Source organism: Astyanax mexicanus, chromosome 20 (genome assembly GCF_023375975.1).
Source record: "Astyanax mexicanus isolate ESR-SI-001 chromosome 20, AstMex3_surface, whole genome shotgun sequence".
Classification (NCBI taxonomy): Eukaryota; Metazoa; Chordata; class Actinopteri; order Characiformes; family Acestrorhamphidae; genus Astyanax; species Astyanax mexicanus.
Window position 1 is genome coordinate 29,092,268 of NC_064427.1, and position 14,224 is coordinate 29,106,491.

At 37.4% G+C, this 14,224-nt stretch overlaps 1 protein-coding gene across 3 annotated transcripts in view; it reads left to right on the top strand.

Moving 5' to 3' along the window:
- The first annotated feature begins 242 nt into the window (after window positions 1–242).
- The window catches only part of slc12a2 (solute carrier family 12 member 2), a 56,150-nt gene continuing 42,168 nt past the window's right edge, over window positions 243–14,224 (top strand). For 2 of the 3 annotated variants that reach the window (XM_007252440.4, XM_007252441.4), the window contains exon 1: window positions 245–1,443. In XM_007252440.4, coding sequence (XP_007252502.3) covers window positions 910–1,443 — 534 coding nt within the window. In that variant the 5' untranslated portion in view covers window positions 245–909. Of the gene's footprint in view, window positions 1,444–14,224 lie in introns of all 3 variants that reach the window. The other variant, XR_007427422.1, reaches the window with a different exon arrangement.

Here is a 14,224-nt window from a genome sequence, read left to right on the forward strand (position 1 = left end):
AGAGTGAGTGATGAAGACGAGTGAGCTAGTGAGTGAGGCTCAGTCTGTCCTTCGCCTCAGTGGCTCCTCGTGCTATAGTCTCCACCCTTCCACGCGCCTGTTCCCTTTGCTGGGGAGCCCGAAAGTCTCGCGAGATCAGCTGGGCTCCTGGAACCCGCCCCTGAAGCGATGCCCTCCCTGCTGCAGTGTGTGCGAGAGAGTGTGCGCGTGCGTGTGTGCGAGAGAGTGTGCGCGTGCGTGTGTGCAGGAGTGTGTGTAGCTATATAGCGGCAGCGCGAGAGCAGCCGTAGCGCGAGGACGAGTTGCGGCAAGGACGACAATAGCATCATCACACGGCAACTAACTAGCGAGCTAGCTAATCAACATCACCCAGCAGAACTCACACAGATAGCTTAATATCATCCGCGTGGCTGGAGAGCGGCGAGCTCGCGCTGTGTGTGTAGCTCCGTATTGTTTTCTTTAGCACGGCTTTAAAAGCTCATCCGGATCTGGAAGCTGGACTGGTGGATGCCTCTCGCGCCAAGAAACACGAGAAGTGCGCGAGCTTCCGAACATTAGCCTCGTTCAAATCGGCTCGCGCAAGTTGGGATTCGGCCGTTACAGTTTAAACAGAAGGACTGTTGGAAAGAGGTAAAACGGACCGGTTTTCTGTGAGGAAAATAGAGAAGCTAACGTTAGTTAGTTGGGTTAGCTGGCTAAGCGCTTTCTTTCGGTGTGTGTGAGAGAGAGGGACTGTGGGAGAGTGTGTGTATGAGTGTGTGAGAGACAATAACTAGCTAGCGCATCACTATAACGTTACTACTTTTAGTAAACTAACTAGCCGCACGTCAACGTTGGCTCACTGGAAGCGGCTTCTCCTGCTTCCACAGCACCGACGCCAAGCCTCTCCCCACCCCGCCTCCCCTCGCCATGTCCGCAACGCCGAGCCCCGCTTCTCCCTCCCCGGTAGAAGCCGCCCCACCGGAGCCGGACACCCTCGCCGTGGATGGCGGTTTGAAACCCGCGGGTCCCACGCCCAGCCAGAGCCGCTTTCAGGTGGACCTAGTGACTGAGGCGGCTGGCAGCGACAAGGCGGCGGCCTCCGACTGCTCCTCGTCCGCCACGGGCGACGCCGCGGACAAGGCGGCCGAAGAGGCGAAGGGCAGGTTCCGTGTGGTGAACTTCGCCGACCCGCGCAGCGCGGCCTCCAGCCCGGATGCCGCGCCGGCCGACGGCATTCAGAACGGGGACACAGTGATGAGCGAGGGCAGCCTGCACTCCTCCACCGGCGGCCAGCAGCACTATCACTATGACACGCACACCAATACCTACTACCTGAGGACTTTCGGCCACAACACTATCGACGCCGTGCCCAACATCGACTTCTACCGGCAGACTGCAGCGCCCCTGGGGGAGAAGCTCATCAGACCCACCCTGTCAGAGCTGCACGACGAGCTGGATAAGGTAAGGCAGTAGAAAGGCCCCAGGGTGCAGGGATGGAGGAGGACAAACGGTGTAACCTTTCACTTTAGTTTCAGTCTTGAAAATGGAAAATTGGGTGTAAAACTACTTTGTACTTCATTAATTTAACTTGGCTATTTGGCATAGTGCAGAAGAAAAATGGGGTTTCATCCGTTCTTCCAATTTTCTACTTTTTCTCTTCTGCCCCTCACGATCTTGATTGATTACTTATTTGTAGACGTTTCTTTCATTTTGTAACAAAAACAGCTTGGATTGTACCATCAGATGTTTGTAACGAAATATGCAAACATGAAATAGTTTTTTTTTTCTTTAAAAGTTAGATTTTGAGGGGAAGAAACGAATAACGATGGAAGAATAAAGTGATGACATTTTTGTACCTACTTTTCTATTTTCAAATTTAGCATCAAATAGTTAGATCAACATTATTACAATCAATAAACATTCTTTCTAGCGTCTTATTTTGCTTTTTAGCATGACCAGCAGCGCACACTTGCTGTCAGTATTTGAATGGGGCGTTTAATTGGATGAGTAGCCAGTTAACTTTACAGTTTTTCCAGTACCCCTGTTTGCAGTCAACAGAGGAACTTGGAGTAAGCTACTAGTCTGCAAGCACATTCTTAACTAGATATGACATCCAGCCTTACATGACCCTGGTTATTCATGGCCATTTATTTGATCATGAAAGTCTGTGTGTCCCCCCTATTTGAATAGTCAGTCACACAGCTAGCTAGCTAATGAATAATATCAGCCTATGGGAAGAATTTGACCCACTGCTATTTGAACAGCTGTATTCTACATACTACATATGTTGACTTACCTGTTAGCTACTGCCCATACTAGACAGTTAAACACTAGCTTTTTTTCTTCAGTGTTTCTTTATCTGCAAGCTAGCTAGCTTACCTGTCTGGAGTAAAAGGCTTTAAACTATGACACAAGACCCGCAACACATTTTTAAAAATTAGTAACATAAAACACCTACAATGCTGGCATCAAAAGCGTGTGATTGGATTTCATAAACCTAATCACAGGCACTTGTGCATCAGCAGCAGGTGGGGAAACCAAAACCATTCAGCCAGTAAATTGACTTGCTGACTTTTCAAAATAACAGAAATATAAGAGCACTTGATTTTATCTGTTGGCATTTTATGAAGAGGCAGATTAACAATTCATTAGAGAGGGGAGTAGTTCTGATCATGTGTATTAGAAACTTGTTTGTCACTTTCAGTATCAGATAAGTATAAATTTAAACATACCACAACTAGAAGTATTGTAAATCACTATATACTGTGTTATCCCCAAAATACTTTTTTAAGATTATCATCATGCTTTGAAAACCTCAGTTACTGTCCCATGACATGTTATAGTCCATTCTCCTTTCACCAAAGTTCATCTTTTTCAGCTCCGCTGTCTTTTTACTGATCATGCTGAGAATTTATATCCACTATCATTGTCACCCACTTAAGTAGAGGCCTGATGTTCATGTAGTTATGCTGCTGAACACACAATCCCTGTGTTTAAGTTTCAGCGCTACCACATTTTGGTTGTGGTTGTTGTCTGGCAAGAACACTAGGTTTGGATTTCAGAAGATTCTGTGTTGTTGAAGGTTAAAAGTTGAGTTGTTGGAAGATTTACATTCCATCTGAGGTTTTTGTTTTGTGGGATAGGATTGGAATCCGCTGTTATACTCGTCATATCTGTCTGTCTGACAACTTATTTCCTGGGATCCTCATTCATTGTCACTTTGACATTTCTTCTTTTGTACTAAAAACCCCCATCTGAAGTTGTAGACACCCCTCCCCCACACACACTCACATTTTGAGAACTCTGCTGCCTTCACATAGTTAGGTCTGAGTCATTCTACTGTATGATGCTGTACCATAACATATAAAAGCACGTTGTACCAAAGACCATGGATCATGCTTTGTGGCAGTGTAAAAGTATGCCTGTAAAGTTGAGTGTGCCATGATTTTCCACAGTAAACATGAAGTAGGACAGTAAATCTGAGTGCCAGCAGAACATTCTCTCTAGCCTAATGAAGTTCTTTTTGCTCTAAGTCTAACTTGACTGTTGTAAGCTTTTTTCAATGACGTAAGAAGTGGCAGTTCTAGTTTAAATTGACCTTTTATTTGGCTAATTTTATCACACTTTATGTAAACAGCCTACCTTATGCTACCTCTTTTTGGCTGTGAGCATGTCTGGCTAAAGCAGCTGTTAGTAACCCGATGCTTTGGAATGGCATCTAAGAAAGTTCATGCTTTGAAATTACCTTACATACATTTGTCTTGAAAAAGTTTATGATAAGGTTGTCTGTTTCTATAAAAAACTTCCCTGCAACATGGGTAAGATATTCCTTCAATTAAAACTATTAATCACTAAATTCACTTTTTCACCATTCTTTTATAAAGAGACATTCTTAATTTAATTATTTTGTTAGGTAGCCTCTTTTAATATACTTTAGTCAAAATCTATTTGCTGTAGCCTTTGTGCATTAGATTTAGCCTCCTCCACTTATTGCTGAACATGCTGTTTAGCACCAAAGAAAGGAATCCAGTTCTCCTACTGGTAAAACAGTTTTCACAATAGTTTTGTTTCTAAGCAGATGTAGTTCAAGTGTAAAGACAATGGACAAAAGGGTGATGGAGTAGACAAAAACAGCAGAAACATTTTGTTGTATTGCAACAAAACAATTTATTTGTCTTGTGTACTATTGTCATGTTTTTGTGTCTCTAAGCTAAGTTAAGCAGAAATAATTGTGCAACACAAACTTTCAATTCCACCATATATAAAATAGCTGTTATGTTCTTCTATTGAAATATACAGAATGTATATGCTGCAACATTTATTTTTTTGATTATATATTGTTCAGGAAATAATTGTGATAAATTGTGGTATAATACCATTGATACAATGATAATAAAGTAACATAGTTATACAATGTTACCCATTTAAAAGAAGTGAATTTCTAGTGATTAAGAATAGTCAGACATTGGAATTAGAACCAATAAAAAATATATTCTATAGGGGCTATAATTTCGGTCGATATGGTAAGGTTCAGTCCATCACAGTCTGTACCCACAAATTTATGAAAAAATTAATTTGTCAGTCAATTTCATGAATAACAATCAGTGGTGGATGTGGTGAATAATGTATAATCAAATATTGAAAAAATCATATCACCATTACTGAAACATTTCTATTTTTAATTTATATACATTTAATTCAACCAAAGACGGCTGCTTTTTCGTTGCAATAGGCTGTAATTTTCATTCAGCTTAAAGCTAAAGTGTTCCCGTATGCATATTTGAAACCATGTCCATTTGTATTCCAAAGTTCCGTCAGGAATACTGCAGTCTGTTGACCTCAGGTAACACCTCTTGCTCCACTCTGTGTATGAGCTCCCACTGTTGAGGCACTGGTCTTTGCACGTGCTGCTCTCTTTTTCTACACAATAGATGTCACTGCTCAAAGTTCTCTAGCCTCGCCTCTGACAGAGAGCAGAACAGCACAACTGGCTGAAATATGGATGATGTTTGTTAAACAAAAAAAAACATGTGAACACAGGTGGCATTGAGATAAGTGGAAATTTTTAAGGTTATGTCCATATATTTTATGATATCTTTTTTTGTAGATGCTGATATTTAAAGAGCACAAATGGCTGATGATCAATAATAATAAATATAATGCAATTCTGAATTCAAATGAATAATTTTAGCATGTTAAGGTTTATATTGTCTCTGTCCAGCACTCTGAAATTACAGTATTGTAAAATAAAATTAATTATTACTCAGAACTGACTACTTTAATTCTGATGGCTCAAATGTGAAAATATTTTAGGCATCTTTACATTTAAAAAGATGGAAAAAAACAAACAAAAAAAGGAGTAAAATACTGACACCCAAAAAGTACACAAAATATTATTTTACTCCAGTTGATCATTGTCAATACAGAGTAATAAGAGAGAACCTGGACTGTGGGCAAGTATCAAAACACACATGTAGACACAGGTGGGCATTGAAGTAAGCAAAACTTTGAGGTAATGTCCATATATTTGATGATTCCTTTATTAGATTATTGTGACAGGCGAAATTCCTATTTAAAGCAGAGTCAATCTCTAGTAGGAAATTTTTTAAAAATATAATTTATAGTTCATACTGTGAAGTCCCTGAATGTACATAGTATTTCTTTTCATTTAAAAGGGATGTGGTGTTTTTTTATTATTATTAAACAAATTAGGAAAGGAAATGTTTCTGGTGCTCACCACATAGGATCTAGTAAACACCACTTTTATTTTTTTATTTTATTTTATTTTTTTACTAAATATATACCACTTTCCTTTCTGAGACTTTGTGTCAGACATATATTAGTCCTTTGACCATTTCCACATACTGTACAAATGTGGCATTGTGTAGATTTTTATGTGGATATCTTTCTTATTATTCCACTCTAAATTAAATAAATAACAAAAAAAGTGCCAGTGCTCTTGAGTGCTTTGTTCTGAAAAGCTAGATCTTGGCTTCAGAGTTGCCATGCTTTCTATCTGAAGTAGTTTTTCCTATCGTAGTTGTCCGTCAGATGTTACTGTACTGCATCCAATGACCGAATGGAAACTCTGCTGTACTGACTGCCCTGAGTCGATCCTAACTAGAAATCAATGTTTTTGCCAATGGAGTTTTATTCTGACTGTTAAAAGGGACTGGCTTGTGATTTGCCCTCAAAGGTTAGCTGTTCGGTGATTGGTTTTCCTCTAGCTGTGCAGCGCACATGATATGTTGGCAGCAGTGTTATGTCATGACCATACATTGCTTTCACAGAACGGCTTGGCAGTGAGCCCTGTTGGAGAATGAAATGTGTTCAGTGGCTCTACAGTTTACAGTGCCTGACAGCAGGGGAGCTGAGCTGTAGGAAGATGGTGGTGGCTCACTGTGTGCCGGACCTAAGCATGGAGCTGCATGATATTGACCAGCCAGAGGGAAACCCTGACGGGGCAGATTTATTCAGCACGGCGCGGCCGAGCAGAAACAGATTGTGCTGAAATATTGATGGCTTCTCCGCTGCCACTACCGGGAGAGCGAGCGTGAGAGACAGACCGAGAGAGAGGGAGAAAGAGAGGGAGAGATAGGCCAGCTGATTTTTCTAATGTCACCACACACAAGAGCTTGATGAATTTTGAGGTGTATGGTTGCAAAGGGTGTTGAAATACCCCTAAACTTCTATTTAAATTAATATCTACTAGTACTATTATACTGAATAAATGTAGTTTGTACTTTTTGCGAAACTTTGATTATTTATTTCGCCCTAAAAAAAGCGGACAGTATTTTGTTAAGACAAAAGTTTTTATGTATGTGACTTATTGTTTGGGTGAATGAATGGATTTTCAGAAATGGCAAGACAAAATAGCTTTGGGGGGTTAAATTATATTTTTGGGGGGGTTTACATGTTGCAAAGCATTTAACAACTATATTGTTCTTGCATGTTGTGTCCATTTAGAAGATCAACAACAACCATAACCATAACAACTATCTAGCCACCTCGTTGCAAGGTCATAGCAACCACCTGGGATGCCATAGCAACACGCTGGCAACCACTGAGATATCATAGCAACCACTTAGGAACATAACGGCGACCAATTTGGATATCATTGCAACCACATATGACCCCTTATCACCGTAACAGTAACCACCTAGTAACGACCTTACAACACCATACCAACCACCATTCATCCACTTAGCGTCACTATATTTGCCGCTTTAGCTGTTTTAACCTCATGTGTTACCTTTACGGAAGGTATTTCTTTAGTTAATAATATTATTTTTTATGCAATATACACATTAAAAGCTTATGTTAATATTTGAATCTGTATTTTGTATATTTTAATTAAAATTTACCTGACTTTCGATAAAGTTGAAATATGTAATGGCTTAATTTATAATTCTGTCTTTTTGTGTAATTTTTTTTAACACCCTACAAGTTAATTAGTTTGTCAATTTCTATGAAACTATGAAAAGGAAAAGCAAAAATAGTTGTATGTTTTCAAACGTCTCTTAGTGTTTAGAAGCACAAAGTGAAATCTTCAGTTTTTTGCATGCTAAACTTTTTGTTTGTTTTGTTTGATCTTGAGTAATGTAATATATATATAGCTCCTATTGTTGCCCTCTACACAGGGAGTTTTTCCCCAGTGGTTGCCATCTGTCAGTGTATTAGTTCATCAGCACAACAATAAACAATAAATAAATATATAATAAATAATATTAATGTTTTTTACAAGTTTACACAAAGCTCATACTGTACAGACATGTTAAAACTCTAGAAATGTATTTATACTGAATTGTTGCCGTGTGTATTTTCTGCCTGATCTTTGTGATTCAAGATAAGGGAAACAAATACTGACTCAATTAGCTGAGTATTCATAGACAGCCATAGTCGTACTGCTAGAAATCTGAGGCGGAAATCTGTGAAAGTATATTGGCCATTATATTAGTTTGGCCCCAGCTAATAAAGGAATAAAATGATGCTTCCTTTCCAAGGTTATAATTCCATCAAGGAATTATAACCTTGCAAAGGAAGCATCATTTTATTCCTGAAACAGGAATAAAATTATTATAAGCATCATTTTATTCCTGAGACAGTGAAACAGTCTGTCTTCACTCTGTAGGACAGCTATGTGTATGTACCTTTTGTCCTATTTAACCTCTCTAGTTTCTTGGACATGGCTCTTTGGTGATATTTGAGCTCCATTGAATTTTACAGATGACTACGTTGTTCTATTGAAGGGTCAGTGACGTGATGAGAAACTTGAGTATCACATGAGCATGCTGATACCTCACAAGTTAGTACATTGTATAATGTTGTAGGGTTGGACCTATCCTTTATTCTTGGCCTTGGCGAACACGTGGCACAGCTGGAAATTAGTCACAGATTTCAAATAACCTTTAGAAGTTTTTTTGTGTTTGTATTTTTATTGATACCCAAGTAACCTTATGTTATTTGTGAAAGTCCGTTTTCTAAATCTTTATTTATTTTTGTTTGTTTGTTTGTTTATATATTGATTTAAAAGTTTTAATCAGATTTGTTATATGTCTTTGAAAATGCATGTTTTATATGCCAGGGATGGGAATGTATTTATTACAACATTCTTTTTTTTTTTTTTTACAATTTGTTGAGTCATTAATGACCCTTATTGTCCTCCAGTGACAGCAACAAACATTTTCCTATAGCAGTAGCATATTCTTTGGTCAGAATATTGCCATATTAATATTAAAGAGCTATGACTCACAAAGGCATAATGGCTGTTTATTATGAGGTTGGTTACCATACTCTAGTCTGCATTATTATTTCTCAATGCCTTAATTGAATTTGTGACTGACTTATTTCCTTAAATTTAAAAGTCTTTACTTCATGAGTCTTCATTGGTTTAAGTGCATTGCTTTTCAGTATTAGGCATGTATTAGTACTGTTTATTGTCTTTTTTGTTTGTTTGTTTTTAATTTTCTTACAAAGTACAAAGGCTTATATTAATAAGTATACAACTTAAGTTTAGCAGCCCCTCTGATGGTCACTGTGTTAACTCCAGGCGCTGTGTGTGCCAGGTGTGCTTTTGAAGACCAGCCTACCTCTGGTCTCCTAGCACTCTGTGCCCTTGGTCTCCATAGTGATGCCAGTCCCTTGGGAAGGTATGACGAAAGCATCTAATGGTGGGCAGAGCACAACAGGTTGTCCCCCGTGACCAACCTGATGAAGGAGCAATAGCGAGTCTCATTGATCTTTCAGGCCTTGTTAAAAGGTGTACGAGACTTGCAGAGAAAATGCAGTGTTTGACACAGTCAGAGAAAACAGTGCTGTAAGCTAAGGTTGCACAGTAACTTTTTGTTGCTCAATACAGAAGGAAAGGATGCACTGTTCGTTTTCCATGACATATCTAACAAAGTCACATAATCTGCCTGTAATTATTTAAACTACTCCAATCTTTGATACACAGTTTGTATTATAACATTGTAATATATTGTAACATTGACATATGGTAAAATCTGGTTAAATTTACTCTGTGGTTTAATATTCCAAAATGTTTTGCACTGTAGCCCTAGAGTAGGTTATTTCAGGCCTTTTTGTGTTTGCATTGCAATTAGGGAAGTGTGAGGCACATCCGCTATAGTCTTGCACAATATCAGAGCAGGGGTGTACAAAAGATAAAGATATTCTTGGCAATATGGCCAAATGCCTAATGTGTTATTGTAACAAATTAAATGTTCAGTTTTAAATATGTAAAGTTTACATCTATTTTGGAAATAATAGTAATTAAATAAGACTAGATTTTCTAAAAAAAAAAAAATTATTATTTTTATTATTATTATTATTATTATTATTATTGTTATTATTATTATTATTAATAATAATAATAATAATAATGCAATAAAATAATTAATGTAATCTAAAAATAATGCAATGTAACAAAAAAGCTACCACAATAGTGAAGTGCAGAATACTAAGTGCATGCATATAAAATAAAAACATTAACTATTATTTGCAAATACAAATGGCAAACTAATACATACTACCTTTCAAAACTTAATACTGCTGCTATCAAAATATGGATTCTTTTTGTTTTGAAAATTATAACAGTTTTATAGCAAATGATACAATATGGCACACCCCTTTCTGTACAATTATCCATTTTGTTGTATCTAGTGTGAATCAATATGAAATTGATTTTTTTTTAGAAATAATGATGTATTTCTTTACTAAGAACACCAGGATACATGTAGTTTAACAAATAGGTGGAAAATGTAAAGCATGCCCTTGTAATACCATATTGTGGCTGTTAGTAAATATGTTGCTTTCATCAGTTGCTCCTAGGGCTGGGCAATATGGATCAAAACTATTATCTCTGTTTTTCCCTACTTCCCACCAAGTTGCCTTAAAACAAGGAACAAAAAATACAGTGTGCCTTTGGAAAAAGAGCATCTGAAGTGCTTAAGAAAAAGTAAATAAATATGAAGTGCAGTTTGAGGTTTACTTTTTATTTTTTCAATAGATCTTTGTTTAATCATCTGGAGAAAGAGCTTTTCAACTTGGAAATTTAATTTGCTTTGTACTTTTATAGAGAGTGCTTCTGTTCGGTGGTTTTTGGTAAAGTGTGTTTGATCTTGTACGTGAAGCAGCTGAAGGTCTGATTCTGTGAGCCTTCAGTGGGATGGCTGTCTGTCTCTGTGTGTAGTGACACAGGCTGTCTGCTGCCTGTCACTTTGGCTTTCTGCTGGCAAGTCAGGCTCTTCGAACTCAATTCCTCTTTCTCTGCTGAAGCTTTTTGACCTCTGCTGTTAAAAGCTTTAAGAGGGGTTGTTTTTACGCTCCTCCCTACTGGAGGCTCATGTTATCGTAGATCTTAATGATCATTAGTTGTTGTTTTGTACTGCATTAAGTGGAATTATGCTATTTGTTTGTGTGTGTAATAATTTGCAGCTTATTTCAGTCTTTTTTTAATCAACATCTTAGTTTGTAAACACAGTCAAGGTCCTTCGGCTAGATTGAGGTAATTGCACAAAATTGCACTAAATCTTGTTTTTTAAGGTGGGCTGTTCTGTCATGTTCATGTTGGGGCCCCATTCAGGAACTCTGCTTGCCTTTAGGGTAGCATGAGATCTTTTTTTGCTGTTATTTAGGAAACAAATCTGCTTTTAAACTCTGTAAAATACCTGTGCTCAGTGGCTCGGCTTTTATCAGAAAAGGAAACAAGCGTAATCATTTACGCGCTGAAAGGCTTTATCTCTTTAATGTTGTTTCCTGAGTAAACAGAGTAGCAAGCACTACTGTGGGTAGAGGGGATGGTGGTGCCTAACTTGCCTAACACAGGAAGGACTCTGTGGATGAGGCTAACCATAACTGACTCCATGTGGTTTAATGTTTATATTATTTTTCTCTCTCTCTCACTCTCTTGCTTTCTCTCTCTCTCGGGTTCCAGTTAGTGTCGTCAGAAGCAGGCCACAGGCCTCCTCTCTGTACCCTGATGTTCTAAAGAGATTGCTTTGAGCCTTCAGCTGGAGTAAAGTAAATGTTGAATAGCACCAGGCACAGTGTTGCAGGTGGTTTGCAGAGCATTTTCTCCTCTGTGTGAAACCCACTTTTTTTATTTATATTTATATATTTTTTATATTTTTATTTTATTTGTACTATTTCTAGCCAATCAATATCTGTATAATTTTTTAATGCTTATTTTTGCATTGCATCACAATTTAAGTACTTTTAAATGTTAACGATAGGATTTAGGTAGGTTTGTGAGTTACTGTACTGTTAGGAGTACATATAATATAAAACACTAAGGCTTTAAATGAAGGCTTTGCTTAGTATAGGGTTTGCTATGTCCCCCAAAATTAAACGATATATGACGAAAACAGACTTCATTATCCAATATCCTTAAATATAAAGAAATGTGTCCTTTAGAAATCTTTGTTGCTACTTGTTTTATTTAGACTTTGCTCAGTAAATGAATCTAATATTTTCTGTTTTATTTTTTAAGGTCCGGTGTGATTTCTCTCTTCTCTGTATAGTTAGCCTATGCATTTTCTTCCTTGTCCCTTTAATAAAACTTGTTCAGAAGTGTGTGCCCTTGCTAGATGCAAATTCTCTAGATCCAGTTTAGGACTAAAAGGATAACAGCCTTAAAGGGCTACACTTCATTTTTTAATCTGTTATGCAACATACTCAGTTCTAGGAGAGGAACTGATCTGATCTGTTCTGACGGAATTAGAAGTGCTAGTGTCATGTTACTGGTGGCTTTTTGCTTTTAAGTGATGAGTGAGATATGAGCAACAGTGAACAGCTTAGTGAAAACTCTTAATGGCTTGAAAGTAAAAAGAGTATTTTGCTTGTATTTCACTCCAGGCAGAATGTCAGTTCCAGGCATTTCAGGCAGTGTACATGCCCACATATAAATATGTGAAAAATATGGTAGATTAAAGAAAAAAATATTGTTTTGTGTGCTATGTGAAATATAGTTTATACTTGTTCTGTAACAGCTTAGTATAAAAGAGTATTTGTTTTAAATCTAGAATTGTTTTACAACATGGCCATAGACATTCACTACATCAGGTGACTGGGATGCAATAATGGCTATTCTAAACATAAACACATCTCAGCAGCAGAGATTGTCTGATCGTGTGTCTGGCTTCAGCCTTTTGTTTTATAGTACATGACCTCTTTGATTGGATTGATGCATGCTGTCTTCATGATTCAGTGGTGCTGGATTGTACTAGTAGCTTTGCATGTGGACCAAAAGGGATTATGTTTATACTTTCTATCTAAATATTAGAGTAATTTAATAGCTATACAGCTGGATTAATTCTGTTTGTGCGGTTCAGGCTAACTAGAAAACTGCATCACTCTTTTCCCAGTTGTAATGACTGATGGCTACATTTGCAAAAGATCAGTTGTAAAAAAAACATAAAACTTATTTACAGCACTAGCTAGATTGGAAAAAAGAATTGATTATGTAAAATGAATGTGTTAAATAGGGGAAATTACAGGGGAATTCCGTTCATTTTGGATGTGGTTATTGTGGTTATCGCAGTGGGTATTGAGTTACTTTCAAATGTGGTCCTGGATTAGATATATGTCTTAGTCATTAGCATAAAACGTGAACCAAGCAATTAGATTGGATTTTCATGCGTGTTTTTACCTGTATATAACCCTTTGCACTAGTGCTGGGCAGTATGGCCGAAAATGCATATCACAGTATTTTTCAAGATTTTTTAAAATATTTTTTTGCATGACTGGGCTTTAATATAGGTTTGAGAGTTACTGTACTGTTAGGAGTACATATAATATAAAACACTAAGGCTTTGCTTAGTATAGGGTTTGCTTTGTCCCACAAAATTAAACGATATATGAAGAAATCAGACTTCATTATCAGAAAAACAGCTGAAGAATGTAAACAACAGATATGCTAACAACTTTAACACAACTTCCCTTACAAAATATAAAAAATATAACACTATAAATGGACATAAATGGACATAAAATACTGTCTAAGTATTCAAAGAGCAATTTCTCAAAAGCTCTTTTGCACAAGTTTAATATAAATTTATAACGTTATTACTGAAGCCATTAGAGGCATTCCAGTATTAAGGTAAGCCACAATTTCCCCTTTCTCCAGTACAAAATGACCAAATTATACTTTAAGCTACAGTATTAATATATTTTAAATGGATATAGTTACAGCTTTATTTTACTCGGGTAAAAACACTTTTATACAGTAAAAACTGCAGCAGGAGCTTTTCTGATTTCTTTGCTAGATCAGCGTTTAGCATACCGATTCTAGTACCCCCCCTATGGTATACCGAATAAACCGATATACCGCTCAGCACTACTTTGCACGAATGTGTAAAACACAGCAGTAATTGCGCAAAACAACCAGCCAGCAACCAGTGCAGCAAAATAAGAGGCGACATATGCTAAGGTACTGATTGGTGCGTCCATTTCATTTCAGAGATGTATTAGTTTACATTACAAGCAGATATTGGTCACATTCGTTTATGCATATCAAGATGAACTGTCAAGATGGCCAAATCCGATATGAGAAAAAATATCTGAATTGATAAATGAGGCTTGTTCTGTGAACATAGCGATAGATTAATGTCATTCCAAGTGGTATTGTTGCTGTGTAATAGGGATGGATATCAAAGGATTGGAAATTTATGTACATTTGTGAAAGTCTTTAAATGACTGTCTAGATTGTTTGGTTTTTGTTCCTTAATATTGTACCAGCAGGTTT